This window comes from Dioscorea cayenensis, chromosome 5 (assembly GCF_009730915.1).
Source record: "Dioscorea cayenensis subsp. rotundata cultivar TDr96_F1 chromosome 5, TDr96_F1_v2_PseudoChromosome.rev07_lg8_w22 25.fasta, whole genome shotgun sequence".
Taxonomy (NCBI): domain Eukaryota; kingdom Viridiplantae; phylum Streptophyta; class Magnoliopsida; order Dioscoreales; family Dioscoreaceae; genus Dioscorea; species Dioscorea cayenensis.
Window position 1 is genome coordinate 32,592,531 of NC_052475.1, and position 24,679 is coordinate 32,617,209.

The 24,679-nt window shown below is 36.6% G+C and overlaps 5 protein-coding genes across 8 annotated transcripts; 3 read left to right on the plus strand and 2 right to left on the minus strand.

Moving 5' to 3' along the window:
- Positions 1–2,224: 2,224 nt before the first annotated feature.
- LOC120261953 (G-type lectin S-receptor-like serine/threonine-protein kinase LECRK3) lies at positions 2,225–4,227 on the minus strand. Its single transcript, XM_039269974.1, has one exon. It carries the CDS (start codon positions 4,211–4,213, stop codon positions 2,225–2,227), a length of 1,989 nt encoding a protein of 662 aa, XP_039125908.1. The 5' UTR covers positions 4,214–4,227.
- Positions 4,228–9,964: 5,737 nt separating this feature from the next.
- Positions 9,965–10,532, plus strand: LOC120262322 (11 kDa late embryogenesis abundant protein). The gene is made up of 2 exons (XM_039270411.1): positions 9,965–10,082; positions 10,182–10,532. The coding sequence occupies exons 1-2, from the start codon at positions 9,975–9,977 to the stop codon at positions 10,434–10,436; spliced, it is 363 nt and encodes a 120-aa protein (XP_039126345.1). The 5' UTR covers positions 9,965–9,974; the 3' UTR covers positions 10,437–10,532.
- Positions 10,533–10,811: 279 nt separating this feature from the next.
- Positions 10,812–13,860, plus strand: LOC120260373 (protein N-terminal asparagine amidohydrolase). Its single transcript, XM_039267838.1, has 8 exons — positions 10,812–11,074; positions 11,511–11,575; positions 11,652–11,751; positions 11,875–11,913; positions 11,985–12,176; positions 12,710–12,888; positions 13,121–13,240; positions 13,639–13,860. Exons 1-8 carry the CDS (start codon positions 10,841–10,843, stop codon positions 13,709–13,711), a joined length of 1,002 nt encoding a protein of 333 aa, XP_039123772.1. The 5' UTR covers positions 10,812–10,840; the 3' UTR covers positions 13,712–13,860.
- Positions 13,861–14,752: 892 nt separating this feature from the next.
- Positions 14,753–18,397, plus strand: LOC120262245 (enoyl-[acyl-carrier-protein] reductase [NADH] 1, chloroplastic-like). 2 transcript variants are annotated; one of them, XM_039270324.1, is made up of 13 exons: positions 14,753–14,964; positions 15,494–15,813; positions 16,057–16,166; positions 16,250–16,305; positions 16,436–16,520; positions 16,629–16,676; positions 16,858–16,932; positions 17,008–17,119; positions 17,288–17,339; positions 17,424–17,475; positions 17,562–17,619; positions 17,826–17,924; positions 18,043–18,397. In XM_039270324.1, exons 2-13 carry the CDS (start codon positions 15,534–15,536, stop codon positions 18,171–18,173), a joined length of 1,158 nt encoding a protein of 385 aa, XP_039126258.1. In that variant the 5' UTR covers positions 14,753–14,964; positions 15,494–15,533; the 3' UTR covers positions 18,174–18,397. The 2 variants fall into 2 exon arrangements, with proteins under 2 accessions (XP_039126258.1, XP_039126260.1); XM_039270326.1 differs by having other exon boundaries at positions 15,504–15,813.
- An 89-nt stretch (positions 18,398–18,486) lies between these two features.
- Positions 18,487–20,553, minus strand: LOC120262246 (non-structural maintenance of chromosomes element 4 homolog A-like). 3 transcript variants are annotated; one of them, XR_005536731.1, is made up of 7 exons: positions 20,394–20,553; positions 20,245–20,325; positions 19,671–19,920; positions 19,459–19,549; positions 19,197–19,358; positions 18,960–19,051; positions 18,487–18,872 (listed from the first exon to the last, which is right to left on the minus strand). XR_005536731.1 is itself a non-coding variant. In XM_039270328.1 (7 exons), the coding sequence occupies exons 1-7, from the start codon at positions 20,533–20,535 to the stop codon at positions 18,807–18,809; spliced, it is 927 nt and encodes a 308-aa protein (XP_039126262.1). In that variant the 5' UTR covers positions 20,536–20,553; the 3' UTR covers positions 18,487–18,806. The 3 variants fall into 3 exon arrangements, 2 of the variants coding, with proteins under 2 accessions (XP_039126262.1, XP_039126261.1); XM_039270328.1 differs by having other exon boundaries at positions 19,142–19,358; positions 20,245–20,313; XM_039270327.1 differs by having other exon boundaries at positions 19,142–19,358.
- Between the last annotated feature and the right edge of the window lie 4,126 nt (positions 20,554–24,679).

The following is a 24,679-nucleotide window of genomic DNA, read 5'->3' on the forward strand; positions in this document are numbered from 1 at the left end:
GCTTCCCTGTTTTTTAGCTGTACTCTATTCCCTCACTTCTGGTGAGAGGACTTAACTATTTGTACTCTTATCTTTTCTTTCAATAAATCAGTGGTTTATCCACTTTTTTTTTTTTAAAAAAAAAAAAATTTAAATCCTCAACTTTAAACTTGCGAGAAAAATAAGATCACGGCTACAAACCATAATATTAATTTCACACATAATTTCATCACAATTGTTTTTTTAATCAAAATGAACAAATCATAAATACAACATGTAAGAGCTTTCTAAATATTCTATGTGCCTTAAACCTGCAATAGTTATTTGGCCCCATGTTCGGCTGCACATTAAAGATTAGTCTAATAGGCTATGAATACCGATGGCCAATTAATTACTTTTTGATAAAGTGGATAAACCACAATTTATTAAAATCAAAAGAGTAGTACAGAACTGGAAAAACAAACCAAGAAGACTACAAGCAAGTAGTGCAACGGCAAAAAATGCCGAACAAAGTCCAAGCAACACAAGCAAAAACAAAGTCCACTAGAAGTGGAAGGAACCAAAAGAAGGAACAACTCCAAGGGAAAAGAACACCCCTGGAAGCAACCCAAGAACATTAGGGGCTGCTGATCTCTTCCCTCCTGGACTCAAGAAACTCCAGACTCCTCTTGACTGTATGAGAAGACTCTTCCGACCTTTTGCCTTTTTCTCGCTCGGGAGCTACGAAACCCAATTTAAAAAAACATATGAGAAACTTTAATGATCACGAGATAAACAATTAATAAAACAATCATAAAAAATTCTCCTATTACGCTCGAGCCAAATATTCCAAATTAAGGCCCTAGATAAGATATCCCGGGTTATCTTGTTGTCCCCCATCGAGCTTGCTCCGCCATCGACCCAACAAGTCAATTAGGGATGACGGGAGGTCGATTAGAGCAAAAAAATCGCCTAAAAGTGTTCCCAAATTTGAACCGCAAAAGGGCAGTTGAATAAAAAAAGATGCTCCGTAGTTTCAATGTCTCAGTAAAAGCGAGCAAGCAAGTAGCAGTAGGGAGTTTATTACATTTTCGCTTTGCCAGATTATCGAGGGTAAGAATTTTGTTATCCCAAGCTAGCCAAGTAAATGCCTGCACCTTTCTCGGGCAAAACCCCTTCCAAATGATTTTGGACATTTTACTTCTTACGCCTCCATCAATCAAAAAATGATAGAAGGACTTGACCGAGAAAGTACCATTCGTAGTACGATTCCAACTTTTACGGTCCTTAGAATCACCAACGAGATTGATTAAAAGATTATCAATGTAAGGATCAATCTCCCTCAACAAATTCATGAGGGTAGGTGCTAAGGCATTCACAGTCCCCTCAGGAGTTGTAGATACAGCAAAAACATCTGGCCACAAATCAATTGGGGCTCGTCCTCCCAACCAGCTATCTAGCCAGAAGAGAGTGGACTTACCATCATGAATAATGTGAGTCAAACATTTCCTAAAGGCTGGTAGGCAGTTTAAGATACCTCCCCAAAAGTAAGATTTAGGTTTAGACTGAATATTGAAGAGGTTCCAGTGTTGGTGATGCTGGTAGAAGTATGTGAATTTAGTCACATTCGCACCACACCAATTTGAATCAGTAATTATCTTCCACCACCACTTACCCAGTAAGGCTAGATTAAATTCCACGATGTTTAGCACACCCCAACCTCCAAATTCGCGAGGTCTACAAATACGTTTCCAATTGACAAGTCTACATCCGGCTTTGTCAATATCAGGTCCCTTCCACAAGAAGTCACGGCGAATACGATCAATAGCTTTAACTACCCAAGCGGGAAGTTTGTAAATGGACATCCAATAAGTGGGAATGGAGGTGAGAACAGTGTTCAATAGAGTAAGTCTACCTCCGAGGGACAGCATCCTAGAGTTCCAAGAAAACAATCTTGAACGAATCCTAGAGATAAGGCATTCCCAGTCCTGGCGATTGGGGCGCCTGCCTGAGATTGGGATACCCAGGTAGGTCAGAGGAAGTAATCTTGCAGAACAGTTTAAGGTGCTCGAGAGTGACTGGTCTAGCATTGAAGTCGAACAGACGAGATCAGGTGTTCAAATTCCGTCACAACCATGATGAATGGTGTCGATAGCGTTGTTTGTCAGCTTTGTAATACAAATGATAATTTTTTACCAAACATTCAAGAAAACAAAAATCATGACAATTATTATTTTTTTTTTTATCAAGTTTTCATGTTTTTCTTTTATGAACATCTTGAAAATAACTTGGAGAAATCACTGGAAGGGTTCGGAGGAGCAGGAACAGCAACAACACCATCCAAAACTTGATTAACGGTCCTCATCGTTGGCCTATTTGAGGGATCCTCTTGAACACACCAAATGGCTAGCATCAGAAATCTCTTAAATTGCTCAATGTCAGGCATGGCATCATCATCATCATCATCATCACCAATCAACAACTCCACCTTCCCATCTATATAACAATCATATGCCCAATAAACAAGCACTTCCTTTTCCTCACAACTATTCTCAAGCTCCAAATTTCTCCGGCAACATATAATCTCCAAAAGTATCACTCCAAAACTATAGACATCAACCATGTTGGTAATGGGCATGCTATTGAACCACTCCGGTGCAATATACCCTTTAGTCCCTCTAATCCCTGTCAGAGTCCCTGTTTGATCTGATCTAAGTAACTTAGCTAACCCAAAATCAGAGATTCTAACATTAAGATCATCATCCAAGAGTATGTTCTGTGGTTTGATGTCACAGTGAATGATTGAAGAGCTACACTCTTCATGCAAGTATAGAACACCTCTGGCAATCCCCATGGCAATCTCTACTCTCTTGTTCCATGCCCGCTTAACAGTACCTTGCTCGAATAGAAAACTTGTCAATGAACCATTGCTCATAAATTCATATACCAAGAGACGGTTGCTGCCTTCATTGCAGTAACCATACAATTGAACCAAGTTCTTATGATGTGTCCGGCCGATGGACTGCAATTCTGCAATGAATTCCTTTTCTATCTCTCGAAAGTTCTTGTCCAGTTTTTTCACTGCTATACGTAACTGAAACACTATTCCTTCATAAACAATGCCGGACGATCCTCTGCCGAGCTCTTTGGTGAAGCCACTGGTGGCTTCTTCGAGCTCTCTGAATGTGAAACATCTCAGAGTATCTGACTCAGAGACGCTGGAGTTGTTGCCATGACCAAATCTTCTTCTTCTTCTTCTTCTTCTTGCTTTTGTGATGAAGTTGGCAAAGCAGACAAACAAGATGAGCAGAGATAAAGACAGAGCCAATGGGCCAACAACAATCCAAACTTTATGGTCTTTGTTGGTAATGTGATTATCAGGACCAAAATATTGTGGAGTCTGATCAATGGAAGGCGAAGGAGGAGGAGAAGAAGTGGTAGTAAAATTAGTTTTTGCTACCTTTAATAGTGTTGTTCCCATGATATCAGTGCCAGACCTCCCATTGGATAAAGGATACCTCTTCTTGTAACAACCATTACCCAAGCCACTGAAAAGTGCAGCCACACAGAAGCAATCCTTCAAACAGTTGTCTCGGCATTGATCCTCATCAAAAGACACATAATTCTCGTAATCACCGTACACCCAATCAGTGTTTGCCACCACTTTCATCTCGAACATCCCTTCTTGCTCGCCGCTGTTGGCTAGCTGGCTACAGCTCGGGAGCGCAAAGTCTGGTTTGCAGCCTAAGAATGGGTTGTCCGGGTTAACAAAAGAGTACGATGTAGGACATTCACAACTCCGGCGATGGTTCTTATCAATCAAACAGTAGCTATTGAACCCACAAGCTCCGGATCCGATGCGACTGCCGAAGCTCATGCAGATGTCTGACGGCTCATAGTCAACGACCGTCCAATTACCTGCATCCGACCATGACTTTGATGATGTCTTGGTCTTGGTCTTGTTTTTTGGATAGACATAGTGCCGGAGAACACCATCTGGGTCCAGTGTGACTCGTTGATAGAACTCGGTTGTGGAAACCGAGCTGCTTGTTATTTTCATCAGAGTCTTGTTTGTGAACTCGAGGTAGAGATCGCCGGAGCTGTTGAAGATGATCTGGTTCCCGACCCCAGCTGTCGAGGAGGCCCAGTATGACTCGTAAAGGGAATTAGTGGGGAGAGCTAAAGGGGACATGACAACGTCCCCGTCAGCCCTGCATTTGAAGGACAAAACGACCACCGGAGAAGTCATCGTCATTGAGGTGAGACCGTAGCTGGCTCTTCAACGGGAGAGTTTGAGTGGGTAAGAGAGTATCTTGAGGGTGATCAAAGCTCTGCCATGTTACAGTGTTGTCACTGTCGGCGAGGATGAGGTTGCCGGTGTTAAGCAAGGCGGCGTAGGAGACACTGCCGGAGGCGTTGGAAGTCCATATGGAGTTGCCATTATTGTCAGAAAGGATGAGTACACCGTATGTTACAAGCTTTAGTCTGGAGCCATTGGGAACTGGAGAGTCACCATTGGCGTACCAGACTATGGTACTGTTGTTGGTTTTGGTGAACCAGATGGCGAGGAGGAAGAGGGAGGTGTCAGTTGGGAGAGGGAGGAAACCAAAGGCAAAGTCGCCGGAGGGAGAGAGCCATGCAGTGTTGTTGCCGGTAGTGGTGAGACTGCTGCCTAAACTTATGTTTTGATATGTACTTGTTGTTTGAGCTGACACTACTGCAGGGTGTTGATGAAAGAGTAGGAGGATTAAGTTAATTATGAACATCATGAACATAATAAACATGAAATCTGCAGGATAATTAGTAGTAGTGATCATATCGATCGATCTTCTTGCAATTAAGTAGCTTGTTTCTGGTATTTATTTCATCGTATATATATATATATATATAATAGCGATTGATTGAGGACTGAGGAGGTGTATGAATGCATGAACTCACAACTCTGAGGTAATGTGGCGTGTTGACTGGAACCAAATGATGCATGAGGGCCGCTGAACAGTTTGAACACGTGAGGTATTCATGTATGAGCAGAGACTAACGAAGTTACCGTACACCTTGGGACATATATATTTTTTTTCCATGTATTTCTTTTTGTTGAGATATAATATGAGCCTCTAAATTATATATTTCATAAATTAATAATAAAATTTTGAAGATGCCTCAAGTCTGGAAGACATCGTTAGTCAAATATTTGTCATAGATTAATATAATTTTTAAAACTAAAAAGTAAGACTAAAAGACTCAATTATAATAGTAAATAACAACTTGGAGTTTTTGTGACACCTACTAATTTAGGTGAGCTTGTATAGCACATTAACATTTAATTTTTTTTACTTAAATGTTCTAGGATCTACTTATATATATATATATATATATATATATTTTAATAGACGACAAGCGCTATGAATATAAACAGTACTAAACAGTACTGGAACCCGAATGTACAGTATATGTATAGTATGAAAATAATATAGTAATCCCGGATGAACAGTGTATGAACAGTACGGAGAACAGTACTGTTGGGGGAGAGATTTGAACCCATGACCTCCCCCTTACACTTTGATGTCATACCATTGGGCTATCCAATGGTTGACATTTACTTATATATTGTGTTCTAGCATTTTATTATTTTATTGTACATGTTTCTTCTATTTTTTGTTTGTCAGACTCTATTTCTAGTGGATTATTGTTATTGTATTTATTTTAATATAGTTGTATACCTTATGTATTTTTATTTTTGAATCAATGTAGTTTATTTTTTATATTTTATTTAAAAATAGTCAGTAAAGGAAAAAAATTGACAAAATGATTGCCATTTGCATTTGAACGGAAAAAATTAATAGGCAAGTTAGGCAAAAGCGAGGGGGCCATTTAAAAAATATATATATATAGTCAGTGAAGAAATAAATTGGCAAAAGGTTGCCAATTGCATTTGAAGAGAAAAAATAAATAGGCAAGTTGGGCAAAGCGAGGGGTCCATTACCGGTAGAATCCTACCAGTTCTACTTTAAAGGAAAATAATAAATTGGCAAGTCCTCTTAACCGAGTGGAGACTGGCTAGTCTAACAGCCATCATTCAGGACTGAATCAAAGGGCTAGTCCAATTATTTTACTTGAATATCATTACTTTTATTCCACCATCTAACTAACAACTTGTTCTATATTTTGGAAGTATAATCCAACAATCAACTGGAGTTGAATCATTCATTAAATCCAAAAACAAGTTTTAAAGATTTTTATATAGCAATTAATCAAAACACAAAAATTCATATTATGGAGTGAAGAGAAATATATGCTTTATCTCTTGCATGTTTCAGTGCTCACCTTATCATTCCTGCTATCATTCATTTCCGAATTCCGAAGAAGAATTATTATTACTTCAAGCCCGTTCCTCCTCATCTCCGACAACCTCAAATCGTTGAGTTAATATATATATAATTAAACTTCAACGAAATCTAAATCTGGGGAATCTCAGTAGAGGGAGGGGTAAATTTTTCATGTAATCACTGTGTTATGACTGATTTTCATTTTGGTCATTGTGTTTCAATTTATTTCTTTTTGGTCATTAGATATTAATTTATTTTCACCGGTTTGTCACTTGGGGTTTCCGGTCAAATTTAGATGACGTGAGACTGGAAATGCCACGTCACTATCTCTCTCATCCCTAGTCGGAGAGAGATGCCGACTCACTCAAAATATAAAAAAAAAGAGTGATGTGGTATTTCCGGCCGCTACGTCATTTAAATTTGGACGGAAAATTCTAAGTGATTAACTCGTGAATACAAATTGTTAGTTCCACGGTGTGATTTGTGAGTTTTAGGGAACACTCAAGCACTCATAGATCTCACACAAATCATCAAAGAAAGTTCACACAAACAAAACAAGAAGGAGACACAAAAAATTGGTAACCCAATTCGGCGTCCACTCGCCTACGTCTGGGGGGCCAAGCCCGGAGATAAACAATCAACTAAAAAGAGGTAAAAATAAATGAGTATAAATACTTGTTACTCACACTCTCAATGAAGATCACTATCTCTCTAGATTGTCTAGTGCTCGCCCACTCTCCTTCAAGAGACAACTAAGAGTCACCCTTATAATCTACGAGCAAGGTAGCTTATATAGACTCCTCAACGTCCCAAATATAGCACATACCTCTTTTATAATCTCCGCGGCTACTAATTTAAAAACCTTCCGAAATTAGTCACTGAACTCCCTATCAGTAACATAAGTTTCAACCAATGTTGTCGACCTGGGACCGCCCTACGGTTCAACCGGAAAAACCGGGAACCCGACCATGTGGCCCTGCCCGGGATATCCCCATCGAACCGGGTATGGAAAAACTCGGTAGTTAATCCCGGTGACCCGCAGGGTTCAATCGGGAACCTGCTGACCCCGACGGTCAATCGAGCCACAATATTAGAGTTTTTTTACAATATTTAATAATTTATTATTATTTTTCTAATTAGAAACTACAAAATCATGTATATTTATTAATATTATTTTTTTAAATTTATAATCAATAAATGGAATTACAATATATATATATATATCATAAACATACCAACAAAAAAATTAGCATTTAAAAATAAAATTTATTAATATGTTATGTAAAGACTAAATACTTTCTAAAATTTAATGTATTAAAAAAATAAAACAATAAATGAGTGAATTTTATTATAAAATATAAAAATAAAATATTCTAACTAAATAAAAAATATAAGAAAATTTAAAACAAAATAAAATCTCAATTGAAATTGGGTAAGTTACATAATTTATTGATAAAATGTATCATCCATATAAAATATAAAAATTAGTAAATTAAATTTCTTATATATTCTGACAAAATCAACCAATAAACAAACAAATAAATAAAAAACTCCGAGAGAAGTTCAATAATTATATATTAATATATTAAATTTGTAAATGTTTAAAAAAATTTTAAAATAAATGACATAATTAGAAAACACTAGTGCATATAAGGTCATTTATCAATTTAAATATCAAATTTGAGTAATTTTTTATATTATAATTATAGTTTTAATATTATATTTGTTCAATATTAATTATTATAATATTTTTTTATATTTTATTATCGACCCTTTGCGTTCGACCCGTTTGCCGAACCCATTGACCCTTGACCCATGGCCTTAACCGGGTCAATGCCCGGGCCGAGTTTGACAACCTTGGTTGCAACATGGCCCCTGACTCACGACTGATCGAGTTCCTGTTACGTCATGGACGACCTCAAGACCCTATTAACCTCCCTGGGTCATGCTTAGTCCGAGTCGATGCAACCAAATCTCCCGATCCCGATCGCCGAATCTAGCCTACCTCCTCAGTTTCTCATCACGCAGTCCCCTCGCAAGAGGCGCACGTCCTTGTGCGTCTTCCATGAAACTTGCCAAACTTAGTCTTCAATCTTCCAAGTTTGGTCTTCAATGATTCCCAATAATAGATCTCCAATCAATCAATTCAATGATTCTAAATATGGTCTTGATATGATCTTGTCTTCATATTTCCAAGAATAATTCCACCAAGAACTTCAAGATAATTTCCTCCAAGTTATAGACATACTAAAAATAGCTCCACCAAGATCTTCAAGATAATTTGCCTTGCAAGCCAAGTCTCTATGCCATGTCACCATGCTCTCCATGTCATCAATTTTGCCTTGTCACCGTGGTTGCCACATCATCTTGCCTTGGTGTCAAATCATGGCAATTAAATAGTGCGATTGCACTAACACAAATTATTGAAATTAATATCTAATGACCAAAAAAGAAACAAACTGAAACACAATGACCAAAATGGAAATTAGCCATAACACAGTGACCACATGAAAAATTTACTCGCGGAGGGAGTTTAATGGTTATATAATCTTTGAGTATGAATTTCTGATATAGTTTGCTTGTTGTACTTGCATATATACTGAGTTGTGCTTTTGTGCTTGTTAGCTTCAAATGTAAATCACTTTGGTGATTATAATATGAGAAATAAAGTTTGAAATTAATGGATGTATGTGCAAGTTTCATGCTTTCTGTTTAAAAAGAAGTTATTGGACAATTTAATTCGAGAATGACTTAAGGGGCCGTTTGGTTTGTGGTAATGACATATTACCACGTAATGAGATTACCGTGATAATATGAGTGAGAATGTTATATGGTTGGGAATATTGCGATAATTTAATATAACCATGTTTGGTTTGGAACTCTTATTGCCGGGAATAGTTCATTACCATGTTTGGTTGTCATGGTAATCAATTTTTTAAAATATAAAAAGTTATAAGATTACCATGGTAATCCAAGATAGACACCAAATTTGGTGGTAATAGAATTACCACTTTTCTTGATAATATTTATAAGTTGGTAATGTGATATTACCATCCACATTACCACCGGTGCAATGCCAAACGTGGTAATACCACGTGCACGTGGTAATCTTTCTACATTACCGCAAACCAAATGGCCCCTAAGTCAAGTTAGATAGATGTAGTTAGTATAGTTCATCATTAAATATTGTGACATGTGTCCCAAAAATATTATAACTTTCCTATAATGTTCTCACTTTTTTAAATTACTCATCTTATGCCACGTGTCAAACATCCAATGGTGAATTATACTAACTACACCTAAGTTATTCCCATTTAAGTACATGTGTCTGTTACTCTGTTACAAAGTTTAGAACTTGAGCAGCCATGATTTGCGCACCAGCATCGGATAACTACCTCTTTAATTATAACAAGAACAGACGCCTCTCTCTTCTCTTGCAATTAAATTAGTTTTTATTTTTTAACTTTTATAAAGAATAGAAAGTTTCAACCCATCTCATTCACCTTCTCCCGTGTCAACTCCTGCATGCACCAAGTTCAGCGCAGAACACTGAGCAAGCAATCACATACATGCACGTGTCCTTTCCATGATACTACGTGTCATGGCCATAGCCCCTCCTTTTTGCATTACTTTGTTTATAACTTCATTTCAGTCACAATCACACATGCACACAACAACAACAACAACAAGATGCAAGCAGGAAAGAACGCAATGGCATCAGTGAAGGAAACAGCAGCCAATATTGGAGCTTCAGCCAAGTCCGGCATGGAAAAAACCAAGGCCACCATGCAAGAAAAGGTACATCTATATATGTAAATATAAATACAAGATTAATTAATTTGGTTGGTATCTAAATTACATATGAGCTAGAGATATATTATTGTTTCAATTTCAAAGATGGAGAAGATGACAGCCCACAGTGAACTAGAAAAGGAAGAGGCAGAGAGGAAGAAGCAGGAGAGAATTCGGGAAGCAGAAACAGAAAAGCTGGAGGCAAAACAACAGAATGCAATGGCACGTGAACAAGTACGAGCAGGACACGGTCATTCCGACGATCACCGGCGCTCGTCGGCAGCCGAGCATGTCGAGCCTGCTGTGATCAGCTCTCGTCCGATTGATCTCGAAACTGGCACTGGCCGACCTTCTTGCTAGTGATCACCTTGAATTTCACGGCACTAAGGGATCAGACGGTGTCTTTCGTCTTCTTAGCTACTTCTCTTCATGTGTTTTATTTTTTATTGTTTTTAGTTCCTCTCTTCAGTTTTTGGTAAGGGTTTTTCTTGTTCACTGTTTTTTTTTATTCAATGAAAAATGAATAAAACCTGTGATTTATTTACATTTATTTAAAAAAAATATAATAAATATATTTTTTTTAATTTTGTATTTTGAGACTGGTTTTCGATGAATTTTTTTTAAATCTATTTTCATGAATATAAATGTATTTATGAAATGATGGGATCCGAAAAATATTAACTAATGTTAGGGGGTAATATGTAAAAATAAAGCTTCACGGTATAACTTTTGACTTCGTCTGCTGACGCTTCATCGAAGTGAGAATGATCGTTGTGGATGGAGTTCTGATCTCTGTCTCGCCTGAGGGAAAGAGTTCTCCGCTTGGAAGAGAAATCCTAGCTTCTTTGCTGGAGCTTCCTGCGTTGATCTCGGCCGCCGAGCGGCTTAAAGCCACTCCACAGTGGAAGTTTTCCGTCTCGGATGAGCAATCTCCGCCATTAAAGCTCGTTTATGTCTTCCAGCACGAGTATGCCACTGTGGATCCCAATCTTGTGCATGTATGTCTTGTTTTCTCCTTGCTTTTGTCACTAATTCATCTTGCAAAGCATCAAAATGGATACTTATCCCTATGTATTCCGTCCTTCCTATGTTTTCCCATTCCATTGTTTCTGCTGTTGAATTTCTGAATGCTATGTAATTGTTTCTTTTGTTTGATTACTACCCAATTATTTGATTATCATCAAAACTGGGTTTTTTAAATCCTGTTTTTGGATTGAGAAATGAAGCGATTGTATGATGAAGTTACCTTTCTTTTCTGTACTTTACTTTTACCCTATTTGCTCTCGAGTACAAACATGTTTTTGTTGCATTTTTTTGATAAAAAAAGTTGAAGGCTTGGTATCATGTATTGTTGTGATCCTTATGTTTTATTTGGAAATGTTGTGACCATTCAAGACCAAATGCCTGATTCTACTTGTTTATAACTGCTTGAAGCTTGTGGGCACGGATGAGGCTACGACATGTGTGGGCCTTGTGATCCGGAATCCTAGAAATGGAATGTGAGTGGACATGGATTATAATGTTCTGCTTGCGTTCATCTTCTGATCAGTGTGTGATTTTAAATAATGGTTGCAGGGTCTCTGTTGCACACATGGATTTTGTTGGAGTTGTTGATATGGGACTCAGACAAATGCTAAGCATGATTGTTGAAGATGATGAAAATCCTATATTGGATGTTTGTGTTTCTTTCTTCTTATGAGCCTATTGAACTGTTACACTGGTTACCATAAAATTTGATGCGGGTATCTCACTTGTTTAGAGAAATTAGATACTCAAACAATTTACATATGAACTGCAGGTTCATCTTATTGGTGGCTTTGAGGATGCACCCAGTGGAGTTAAGGATTGAGATCCTACCTTTTGGCTGTCATATAACATGGTACTTATCTTTTTTCTTGGTTTGTGCAGTTTGTTGACAATGATACCGGATCAAAATACCACAAGCACCCTGATGGCTATTCAATGCCATTGTGCTCTAAAATCTTGGAAGCTTTACATTGTCGTCCTGAGAGATTTCAAGTCCAAACACTATGTGTCCTTGGGCATAACACCAAGAAAGATCAAAATGGAAATGCGTACCCCGTTATTGGTGGATTTCTGGTTAGCGCAGACCAAATTCTTTACCTTTTATTGCATTGCATGAAATACGATCCTTGAGTTCAACAATAAATAGCCTCTCTTTCCTGAGGAAATAAAGACATCATCTTTTATCTTTTGAGATTTACATTCAAAGAAAATATGATGTTTATGCTTCAGGTTCTTCTTTTTCTGCATTTCTTATGCATTCATGTGTCAAACAGAGTTCTTTGAATTGTTGTCCTTTCCTTTTAGCAGTCAGAGTTTGTGGATTTAGTTGGATTGTAAGTTCATATAATTGAATGATCAAGCAAGTGCAGAATGATATAACGGAAAACGTATTAGTCTTATGCAAAGCGGTTTCATTTATATTTAATTGCTCATGATGGATTGGCAAAGAAATTTAATGGAATGGTGGAAAATTTTCAATAATAAATGCAATCTCCATAAGTCTTTCATCATGGTTTTATGCCGAGTAGTTTTGTAAGTGTTGAAACTGTGAAGATGCTCAAACTATTCCACACATTGTTTTTTCTGATGTGTACTGTTATGTGCAGCTAGATACTTCATCTGGATCAGTTTTTCCTGCTTCATTTGACAGTACATCAAGAGTTCCAGATGAAATTGTCAGGAGGGTGAGGGTTACTGTTTGTTCTATGGATTCTAGCTGGGAGGGGAAATTACTTGAAACATATGATACAAAGCAAGATAGATTTCAGATTGCATCTTGCTCTTGGTATGTAAATCTCCTATCTTGTTCCTCTTGTGCATATATTTTTTTATTCGAACGCATATCAGACAGCTTGTGGTTTAGAAGTGTGTACAACTGATGCTCAGCCATCCGCCTCAAATTTACACTTAGCAAAAGAATGAGAAGAGAAAAGGATCAGTTGGCATTTTAGTTGGTTGAGTGCATTCTTGTTGTCTACTGTTTTGATATAAAACAACAGTCATTTCTTCTGACATAGGTCTTCAGGGTGGAGGCAATATGTTCTTTCACTTCAGCAACTCTCTGATTCTGAAATCCTGTCCCAATGTTCTACATCACCTGCAGCAGAACCCCCTGATTTTGTGGAAAATGAAAGAAGGTTAGCAAATGATCGTTGCATCACTACTTTGTTTTATAAAACTTTTTAATCTCCCAAGTTCTGTACATATAGAAGTCAGAATTTATCTGAGTCTCTTATCAGAAACTTTTGCTATTTCATGATGTTTACTGTTTCATTAATCAAAGAGCATAGTTTCTTGATTGTTGTTTTCATTGAACATCAATAAAGAGATGGAATAAGAAAGAGGATATCCATGGAGTTATCCCGGAAAAGTTTGAAGGCTATAACAATTATTTAGTTTTCAATTAATTAAGTAAAATTATTTATTTTTATTTTTTTTTAAAAAAAGATTACTGATGATTTTTCATAATAATTCTAATGCCTGTTCTTCAAAAGATAATGACAAGAATTTATTTGATTTTCATCTTATTATGCAGAAAATGGGCCTATATGATCGAGTATGCAGATTGGGACGCAAACCTTTCCCGGAAGGAGACCTCGGATATTTGAGAGGACCAGTGATGGAAAATGGATGAGATGCACATAAAATTCATCTTTTTATGTACTTAATTCTTCACAAGAGTTAACACAGTTGTCATGTGTAAACTATACAACATTTTTTTCTATTACCAATGAAACATATGATGTCAAATGTTTTTTATTTTATTTTATTTTATTTTTGACATCAAGAGTTAACACAGTTGTCATGTGTAAACTATACAACATTTGTTTTTTAATGTCAAATGTTTGTCATCCCATGAGAAATTAATATTTTTTATTTTTTTAATAATATTTTTTAATGAAAATATAAATAAACCACATAGAGTTGTATAAATATAAATTTGAGTTAACTTCTTAAGGTATAAATAACTAGTTAATCTTTTTAACATATGCATTTTTTTTTATTGTGAATTAAAGTTTGAATTTATTTTTTTGATATGAGTGTTTTTTTTACATGAATTAAGATTTTAATCTTTTTTTCAAGTAATATAATGAATATTTTATATAGGATAACAAATCTCATTGGATTTGGTGTTATGTGATACGTATTTTTTTTAATAAAATTTGAATATGTATTTTTTTTAACATAAATTAAGGTTTGAATCTATTTTGAATATGTTTATTCAATATATTTTTTAACGTAAATTAAGGTTTGAATCTATCTTTTTCAATAAAAATATTTTATGTAAAACTCAGTATTAATAGTGCAAGATACATTAATAATTTATGTGGGACTCAGTTCTAGTAGCCCAAGATAACCTCTATATTTTGTTTTAAAAAAAAAACACAATTTTTTGATTAAAAAAACAAAAAAACACAATTCTGTAATCCTTTATGTTTTTATTTGATTTTTTTTTTTTTAAAAAAAGGGAGCTTTACTATAAAATAAGATAACTAACGTGTCACTTGATGGCTTTGCTGTCAAACTCCAATGGCCAGATCACCCTCCGTTCGCGTTCGTCATGCTGGCCACCATCATCATGCGGTTAAGAATGCTTTGAGATCAACATTTTTGTCTAGAGATATACACACTGAGATTATAGTGGCCATCAGTGCTCTCACAAACTTCACGGCCTCTTCCATTTTGAAAACAGAGTTCCAAAACCGAAAACCTAGATAGGGTTTCGAGCTCGAGCTCCTCGATCTCTCCGAAGGAAGCAGCAATCCCTTGAATTCAATCAGCTCCCTTTTTAGTTTCCCTGCTTTCTTTACTGTTTTGTTCTAGCTTGGAGGTTGTCTATAAATTCAGTTCCTTTGAGGAGGTGTGTACAATCCAGTTTTGTTGTGATTCATGATAAGAAAAGGAAAATATGTTTCTTTTAGTGCTTATTTCTTGGTTTGTTGTCAGTTGAAATTGTTTAACTGGAAATGCTGCTTGATTTGGCTTTTGTTTGTATCTCTCTCTTGAATTTCTTATTTTCTGAATTCTGCTGATATTAAGCCTGTCTCTTTTTAGTAGAGAAAATTCGGCTTTGAATTGTTTATTATAGGCCTTTCAATGATAAAAAGGGTAACTTCCGGTGATGAATTCATTTCCCATTTGGCCTGTGCAGTTCTTTACATTTTGAATTTCGGTCCCTTGTGAGCTCTTTCATTGCCTGGAATGTTTGCGTTTTGAATTTCCAAGTTTTAGTTTTGGAGTTTCAATGATATTTACCTCCTCTGGCCATTGTAATTCTTCTGAAATATATTAGTAAATGTTTCAGTCTTGTTTATTTTTAGCTCCACAGGGCATCCTTTCATGTATTATGAGATGTGGCGGCATCTTTGTCTGATTATTTTTAATGGTAGTTCCTCGCAGTGGTGCATTGGGGAATCAGTCTGGTGAAAGATGGTGGCAATGGTGGCTGCAGGATTACAAATGGTGGCAGCTAGACCCTACATCTCTTCTTCTCGGATGGTTTTGGCATCAGGGATGGCGGTTTCAGGGTTCAATAAAAGAGTGTCTACTTGTGCAAATAAGTTGAAGAGCTCTTTGCATATTTCCTCTGCCCAGCCTTTAGCATTAAGTCGCACTTCAGTTTCATTGAAATTCAACAGCCTTGTGACAAGGGCTATGTCTACAGAAAACGAGAAAAGTGGTGCCCCTGGACTGCCTATTGATTTAAGAGGTAATCATCTTATTGACATCCTTTTGCTTTCCCTGTTCTTTCATTCTCATGACTGTCTGCTGATTCTAGTTTACCTTCTCTTTTACAAAATGTTATGGAGCACTTCTTCTCCAGCATATTTAATTTGTCAGCATATTTTCATTTATATTTAATTTATATCTTCCTTAATGTGTTTCTGTGCAATCATAAACAACTTTAAAACTAAGCCGGGCTTCTACTTACACATGTACTTAAATTTCTCAGGCAAGAGAGCTTTTATTGCTGGAGTAGCTGATGACAATGGTTATGGGTGGGCGATTGCCAAGGCTCTTGCCGCTGCTGGAGCTGAAATTCTTGTTGGCACTTGGGTTCCTGTATGTATATCTGATCTTACTATTTTTTGGCAATGAATGTAGTTTATGAGCTCATCTGATTATTCTCGTGTATCATTACACAGGCATTGAATATTTTTGAGACTAGCTTAAGACGTGGGAAGTTTGATGAGTCCCGATTGTATGTTCTTCTGAAGCAACTTTTGTGCTGTTCCCCTTGTTTAATAATTGGAGGATGTTTCTTCATTTAGTGGTAGCAGCATTAATTATAATTGTATAGATCTGAGAAAGCAATGCTTTGAGTTTTGTAGGTTGCCAAATGGTTCTCTTATGGAAATTGTGAAAGTATATCCATTGGATGCAGTTTATGATGCTCCAGAGGATGTACCTGAAGATGTATGATGCAAAGCCAATAAGTCCTTCTCCCTTATGCTTCTATCAGTTTTGGTTGTTGTAGGAGAGGTCAATGACAATGTATCACTAATACTGATCAAATTTCTCTAGGTTAAATCAAACAAGCGCTATGCTGGAGCTTCAAATTGGACTGTTACGGTGAGAGTACATATGTTTATATCTTTTCTCTAGAATAGTAGTTATTGAATAATAGATTTAATGATAGGACATTTCTTGATCAAATGATAAAGCTTTTCTACTCAGTCACACCTATATCATTGATGCCCTTTACCCAATCTTGTGCACCTTCTAATTGTTCAGCCATTTTTCGCCCATGTAGGAAGTAGCTGAATCTGTAAAGAAGGATTTTGGAAGCATTGACATCCTTGTGCATTCTCTTGCTAATGGACCAGAGGTATGGTTTCCCCTTCCTCTTTTGTTTCTTTGGTTCAGTTTGATTATATGATTATGTGATTATGTTCTTGTGCAGGTCACCAAACCCCTCCTGGAGACATCTAGAAAAGGATACCTTGCTGCAATTTCAGCATCAAGTTATTCATTTGTTTCTTTGCTCAAGCACTTCCTTCCAATAATGAATCCAGGTATCTTCACCACTACAAATATATAAACTTCTCCCTACTTAACTGCTCTGTGTATACTGGGATTTAATCTAACTTTCTGCTCACAGTTGCGGAGGCATGCAATCACAATAATTTCTTTGCTTGATTTTAAATTTGAGCATGAGTGGAACCTGATTTTGCCTACTGCAGGTGGGGCCTCAATCTCTTTGACTTACATCGCTTCTGAAAGGACCATTCCAGGGTACACTATCTCTGGCTCAATCCATATAGAATTATTAGCTTGCTTCATTGTAGATGTATTACTCTAGTGCGCATTACGTCTCAGGTATGGTGGAGGCATGAGTTCGGCAAAAGCAGCGTTGGAGAGTGATACCAGAGTAGGTTCTATATTCCCTGCAGCATCAAAATTTGCTCCTTTGTTTCATCATGTTGAATTCATTGAATCCTATCTTTGCTTATGCAGGTACTGGCATTTGAAGCTGCAAGAAAAGCCAAAATCAGAGTCAATACAATCTCTGCAGGTACTTATAATTTCTTATACACTCCAAATTAGTGATTTAGTGTAGTAATTCGGGGCTTCTCAAATTTGATGATAAATTTGTTGATAATAAATCACATCAGAATAATGTCTATATTATTATTATAACAAAGTGAATATAATGAGGCAATGTGATTATTAACCTTCCAGTTTTTATCAGTAAAAACCCTAACTTTCATGACACGCCAGGTCCATTGGGTAGCCGAGCAGCCAAAGCAATTGGATTCATTGAAAAGATGATTGACTATTCATATGCCAATGCTCCTTTGCAAAAGGAGCTCCTTGCAGGTAATCTAAAATCTGCTTCTCAGTGTTTGTCAATTTATCTTCCCCCTACAATTCAGATATAAGTTTCTATAATATCCTAATAAACATTTGACTGACAAGTAGCCAAAATTTGTTGCAGATGAGGTCGGGAATGTAGCTGCATTCTTGGTGTCTCCGTTGGCTTCTGCCGTGACAGGCTCTATGGTTTATGTTGACAACGGGCTTAATACAATGGGACTAGCACTTGACAGTCCAACTCTTGCAATATAAACCACCAAGGCTCATGGATATTCACATCTTGTTTCAGAGTATTACCCTCCAGTTTTCTTCACTTAGCGGCTATTATCCATCCGTAAATGAGCTAAAGAGTTACCCTATAACTCCTGTAGATGCATTGAGCTATTATGCTCATCCTTTTGCTGTAGCTTGTTTGAAATAATTTTGTATCAGAACAATGTGAATCTTTTGTTTGAATTATTGAAACAACTTTGTACTTTGGAATGCGAATGCTTTAACATTATCATTTTAAACTGAAAACTTTAGAGCTTGGAATGAAAAACTAGTCTACAAATCAGAGCAATGCTACTTCCATATATGATATTGAATAATATACTGTTCCTGTTTACAGGAGATTTGAATTAACATTTAGCAGAAGGGCTCACATCTCATTCACTGCTAAAATATGGAAAATAACAAAAACCACATTAACTTGCAACAGTGATGCCAGAAACATACCCCAAAACAAACACTTCCCTGCATTTTGCATACTTACAAAACATACATACATACACACACACACACACACACAAAAGCATGAGACCAGTTCTTCATTAACTAATAAGAAGCCTCCTCCTTCAGTATGTCAAACTGTTGTCTAACAATGCAAGACACTGCTGCGCTAGGTTATCCTGTTTGGAAATTTCTGTGAGGCATCACATCCTCGCCATCCTTAACAATGTTAATCATCAACTGCACACAATGTGATATACTTGAAATCACCACAAACTTTCGAGCAAACATCACTGAAATACTAGAAACGGTTGTTTAATTGCATACCTTCCAGTCATTAAAATCCAAGCGAAATATGAACTGGTTGTAAGAGGCATCCCCGGAGGTTATTGATGTTGCAGCAGGAGCATTCTTCGGAGCTGGTCGAAAATTTACAAGAAATTAATTAAGTTCAATCTCAAAGAAAGATGAACACAGCTTGTTCATGAGAGAAAAAAAAAGACTCTTACAGACTATGTGATGTTCATTCATGTTAACAGTAATGGAAACTCTTCCATCTTTTACCAAAAATGACAACGTGAATAGGTTCTCTACTGTCTGTGCAAAAGAAGTACGATTCAAAACCAGATTCTCAAGCCGAATACTTTTGTTCTTTCTCAAGATATCAAACATGGTTATCATGTTCATATCAGTATCAACTTTCTTTTCTCCTTCAGTGTCTGTAAGCTGCCACAAATTGCATGCAATTTAATCAACATACACACTCTTTAGCATATATGTTTCACCAATTATTTCCTATGAAACGAACTAATGCTACTGTACTAACCTCTTTAGCATAAGCTCGTCCAGCAGGCCTTGTTCGTTGCCCACGAGCACTAGTCTTGCGCTGTTTTACATCAGTATTCATAGGGCCAACCCTGATATAAAACCAAAGTTTCAAGTAAATTAAACTTACCAATAAAACAAAAATTGAATATGAGAATCAAGGACACTTGAAATCACAGAATAGTGAATAAAGAGAACATTCATCATGCATACATGGTGTGAAATGCAGGGGATATCCTGAGGATAGGAGCAACAATAAGGCCAACATCTACCCAAATCTTTGTATTTGGAACGTTTTCAAGAAGTGATCCTCCATATATTTTCCCAGAGTTCTTTATCAATGAAGTCAAAAAATCAGATGGGGTGAGTTCTCCATTGGTCTGAGATCTCACTGAGGTAACCAAAGTGTTAGCAATATCAAGTAGTGCAACCGCATCGGCAACTTGTTCTCTGGGTTTGTTAACTGTAAAAACCAACAAGTTGGTGAATTAGATAACTTTTGTCTGATTAATAGAGGAAACTCAGCTTTCAGCTTATTCCAAACAGAACAAGAACAACTAAAAAAAAAAAAGAAGCAAAATACAATAGAAAAATAAGCAAAACTGTCAAGAAAACCCCAGGAGATGATTTGGTTTAGAAAGTTGTGATTTTTTACATTAGTTTTGCTTGTTTTGTAATTAGAGAAATCAAGTAAAATTAACATTTCATACCAATCATACAAGAGAGAGAGAGAGAGAGAGAGAGCAGTCACAAGGAAGTTACAAGAATGAGTGAAGGAAATTAATACCCATTTTATGAAGACTGTCCACATGAGTCATGATAGGCCAGAACTTCTCCAAACTCCCTTTCATGATATCTTCTCCTTCTTCTACAAACCATAATCAAAACAAAGACAAAAACAAAAAAGCAAAAGAAAAATGAATCTATAAACAGTACCATTGATGAATTTTTGTATGGCAATGTAACGAGAGCGCAGGACACGGCGCTCTTCTACACCAAGAGCATCCGGTTGGTCCCGAAACGGCTGCGGTGATCCCGTGCCGCTCCCTAGCTTTCGCTTCTTCACTCCCTTCGCCATGGGATTTCCAAGGAGAGAATGAGACTTTGAGAGGAAGGATCTCTATTATAGTTTATAGTTTATAGTTTATAGTTTATAGGGAGAAGGCGGGAGTAGGCGAAAAGGCGCGCGCGGGCCCCAAAAATCGTTGGAAATGGAATAGTACGTGTCCACAGCTCATTAGCTTTAAATGCTGTTTTATGTTCCACGGTACAAGATCCAACTCTAAGAATGGCCCCCAAACCCCCAAATGTGTTACTTATATTTTTTAATAAGTTAATTATTGTTAACTACTAGTATAAAAGAATATATAACAATGTATGGAATATATAAGTGAAAAAAAGGACTTGCAGTTTAAACTAATTTTATTAAATAAGTTTCTAAACAAAATAAACGTTAATCTAAAACATTGAAATAAAAATAATTATTATATATAATTTTGAGATATTTTGTCTTTGTAATAATTTATAATATTTACAAAGGTCGCATTAGTTTTAGATACATAATTATTTTAAAATTAAAAATATATATATATATATATATATATATATATATATTTTCTCACAATGAATAAATAATTCTTCTGAAATTAACGTATTAAAAAAATCTATAACTTTGAGTATTTCTAGAGAATCTTTCTTTTGTAGACAGATTATTTTTCAATCCTTTTGACTTAAAAGTGATTGATATAGACATATAAATAGTTGATATTGACAACAATGATCATGAATTTTTTTAATAAAAATACATAATATTAAAAGTTAGATATTAAACGAAAATACATAATATTAAATTGAAAAAAGAAACATATTAAATAAAAACTTAATATGTTACATTGAAACACAAAATATTAAATAAAATTTATAATTATTAAAAAAAAATACATGTTTTAAAATAAAATAAATTAATGAAATGAGTTGAAGTGAAGGAAATGAAAAATGTACTTGGAAAAAAACAATCAGACATAGTTTGAAACTTTCAGTTACATATAATTTATTTTCTCTTTTTCTTTTTGGTTTTTATAAATTTTTTTAGATATTTTTAGACTGTGTTGACCTGAGTAAGTGACTAGACTCTTGTTGGGCCAAAAACCTAGAGTAGGTGGGCTGTGTATATATACATATCTGTGTGTGTGTGTGTAAAATTGCTTATTAAAAATAAAAAGAAATTTAGATGAAACTCACACTTTTTGAGGGGAAGAGCTCAGAGAGCTAATTTATTAAAACAAGAGGAAAAACAGAGTTAAAGTTACAAGAACAAGCTAAACACGAATACAAAAGGAGACAACAAAGAATGAGAAAAGACACAAGTGCAAGAATCAAAAAGAAAAGCCAGCATCAATGAAGGTTTTCATAATCCATCGATGGAGATCACGCCCGGTCAAGAAAAAGATTGAGATTTTTGGTTGTTGGCGCGAGAAGAAGCAAGAGCAATGGCGGGGAATTCCAAAGATCTAGGAATCTCAACGAGAGGGGGATTCAACACGAACCGAGAAGATTTTTTTATATTGGAGATGGCATGAGAGAAACGCCAAATGACCTGGTTCACAGTTGTTGTAAAAGAAGTTGGGAGATGAGTCGATGACAGATGTAGGATGCGCTGGATGTTCAGTTAGTCCGTTGATAGCATTGTAAATGGCAGTATTCAGGGCATGGATTGCAGCATCAAAGATAGATTCAAAGAGTGAAACAACAATGCCTCCACGATTAATTATGTGAGTAGAGTTTGAAACAAAATACCCAAGATGACCAACCTTATTAGCACAATTCCAAGCTGAAGGCAAAAGAAGAGGAAGAGGTCGCTGCATGAGAGAAATTATTGAGCGTGAGACGCCACCACGAGTGAGGCATTTCACGAAAAATTCTTGCACATGGGCAATAGCTTTTCGGACCGTAAGAGGGTAATTGGGCTCGATATTGTCAAGATAGCAGACATCCGGCCTTCCATAATAACCAGATAGAAACAACAATAATAGAAATGGAATGCGGGGAGAGATTATAATCGGTTATCCAGCGCCGGAAGAAATGCGATCAGGGAAGGAAATGTTAATGTTTAAGATGCAGCTCAATAAGTTCCAAACCCGTGAGCTTTACAAAGAACCATGAAAAAAAGATGATCAGCCAGACTCAGCTCAAGACTACAAAGGATGCATAAGGTCCGGACTCATATTGATACTATGTAAATAATCGATGGTAGAGATCCTACCATGGAGCAAAGAACCAAATGAAATGTTTGACGCTGGAGCAACATGAAGTCGCCAGATTTTTAGTCCAACCAGCTCAGGACTCATTATGGTTAATACCAAGATTAAGATGATGATAAACAGCTAGTGAAATTTTAAGCTTTTGAAGGGTTGGGAAGCCAAACCCAAGTGTTATTACTGAATCAGTCAATAGCACCGAGATTAGAAATAATGGAAGAAAGGTTTTTCTCCGAACGAGATTCAAGGAGAGAAAAATTCCAATGCCCATTAACAACTAACTCGGACATAGTAGGATTACTAAAATCAGCAGTAAACATTCGTAAAGGTTGGCTTTGAAAGCAATGGGCACATCAAAAAGCCAAGGGTCAAACCGAAAAGATGTCTCGAATGGGGTTAAAGGTATTAATCCGTAGATTTGGTTTTAAAATACTAGCAGCTTTTACAAATACTTCGAACACCCAAGAGCATCCGGGAGGGATAAGATCAGTCCGTAAATTAATTCTACCATATTTATGACGCATGATTTCAACCCGTAAAAACATTATCAAGATTGAGGTAGGTGAACACATTTTTTTGGCCATTAGAGAGTGTTTAACAAAGTGCAAGATTGCGAAATCCAAGGCCCCCTCGGACTTAAAATCGAGAATATGACACCAAGCACAGAAGATGGATGCCCTTTCCATTGCCCCTTTAAACCAAAAAGAAATCCCCGACAAGTTTAGTAATTTCATGAAGAATGTAATCGGGAATGGGATAGACCGAGAGGTAATATGTTGGAATTGAGAGAATCTGAGGAATTAATGAGGATAGATTTAGTCAGCAGCAGAGAGTTTAAAGTTTTTTTCCATCTAGAACACAAGCAACGGATCTTATCTATCAAAGGTTTGAAATGAGTGGACACTTATCTTTTTGGAGAAATAAGGATACCCAAGTAGCGCAGTGGGAAAAGAAGTTTCGAGGAAGTCTCGTAATGGAGCAAATGCTATTGGTAACTCTTTGATCGAACCAGTGAGGGAAAGAAGATTTGAGATTTAGTGTGGTTGGGGTATTGGCCAGAAGTTGTGAGTAGATTGAAAGGCATAAATTAATATTGCGGCAACAGAGCGAGTAGCTTTAGTAATCGTGGATAAGGTCGTCCGCAAAACAAGAGGTGGGTTGAAGTTCAATCTAAGGTTACAATCAAAAGCCGTGAATAAAATTATTTCGAGGGCAAAGTTCATCATAGAGGAGAAATTTTGGGCAAACTAGAATAAAAAGGTAGGAAGAATGGGATCCCTTAGCGGACTCCTCGGGAGGAGGAGAACCAAGGGAAGGAACCCCATTAATTAAAATGGAGAAAGAACTGGAGCGAAGACAAGCACTCGATCCAAGACACCCACTTATCGTGGAAATTCATTTTAGTTAAGGTTGCAAGAATTGCACTCCGCTAAGCTGTAATCATAGGCTTTCTCGATATCTAATTTAAAAAGCATCCTAGGGGGCCGAGGCGATCGAATTCAAGGGAGTGGGCAACCTCTTGACCGCTAAAATATTATCGAAAGCACCACTGATCCGAAGAAAACCCCGCTGTTTCTCGACCCACGAGAGCGTGGGAGAACAGTCTTGAGTCTATTCGTAAGAATTTTGAAATAATCTTGTAACAAACATTGCACAGGGATATAGGACGAAAATCCGAAACCAAACTAGGATTAGCTACCTTGGGGACAAGAGTAACGAAAAGTTCTACCCCGTGAAGCAAGGAGATGGGAGTTGTCGAAGAAATAATGGATAGCGTAAAACTAAAGAATCCCCAAGATCTTCCCAATAAAAAAACGATAAAATTCAACATCGAAGCCATCGGGGCGTGGGACTTACCAATGGGGAGGTCAAGGAGGGCTTTGAAAGATTTCATCTTTGGTGACCATGCGGATGAGATGGTGACCCGACATCCGCAGTAATGCTGGAAGGTCGTTAGGGTGGCCT

Bases quoted from the DNA above. Each gene is read 5' to 3' on its own strand.
- LOC120261953 (XM_039269974.1), bottom strand. From the start codon at position 4,213: ATGACGATGACTTCTCCGGTGGTCGTTTTGTCCTTCAAATGCAGGGCT.
- LOC120262322 (XM_039270411.1), top strand. From the start codon at position 9,975: ATGCAAGCAGGAAAGAACGCAATGGCATCAGTGAAGGAAACAGCAGCC. The intron at 10,083-10,181 runs GTACATCTATAT...TCAATTTCAAAG, and splicing joins AGGCCACCATGCAAGAAAAG to ATGGAGAAGATGACAGCCCA.
- LOC120260373 (XM_039267838.1), top strand. From the start codon at position 10,841: ATGATCGTTGTGGATGGAGTTCTGATCTCTGTCTCGCCTGAGGGAAAG. The intron at 12,889-13,120 runs GTATGTAAATCT...CTTCTGACATAG, and splicing joins CAGATTGCATCTTGCTCTTG to GTCTTCAGGGTGGAGGCAAT. The intron at 13,241-13,638 runs GTTAGCAAATGA...CTTATTATGCAG, and splicing joins TTTGTGGAAAATGAAAGAAG to AAAATGGGCCTATATGATCG.
- LOC120262245 (XM_039270324.1), top strand. From the start codon at position 15,534: ATGGTGGCAATGGTGGCTGCAGGATTACAAATGGTGGCAGCTAGACCC. The intron at 16,167-16,249 runs GTATGTATATCT...ATCATTACACAG, and splicing joins TTGTTGGCACTTGGGTTCCT to GCATTGAATATTTTTGAGAC. The intron at 17,925-18,042 runs GTAATCTAAAAT...AATTTGTTGCAG, and splicing joins GCAAAAGGAGCTCCTTGCAG to ATGAGGTCGGGAATGTAGCT.
- LOC120262246 (XM_039270327.1), bottom strand. From the start codon at position 20,535: ATGGCGAAGGGAGTGAAGAAGCGAAAGCTAGGGAGCGGCACGGGATCA. The intron at 19,921-20,244 runs GTATTAATTTCC...TGGTTTTTACAG, and splicing joins GGACAGTCTTCATAAAATGG to TTAACAAACCCAGAGAACAA. The intron at 19,550-19,670 runs GTATGCATGATG...GTTTTATATCAG, and splicing joins TCCCCTGCATTTCACACCAT to GGTTGGCCCTATGAATACTG.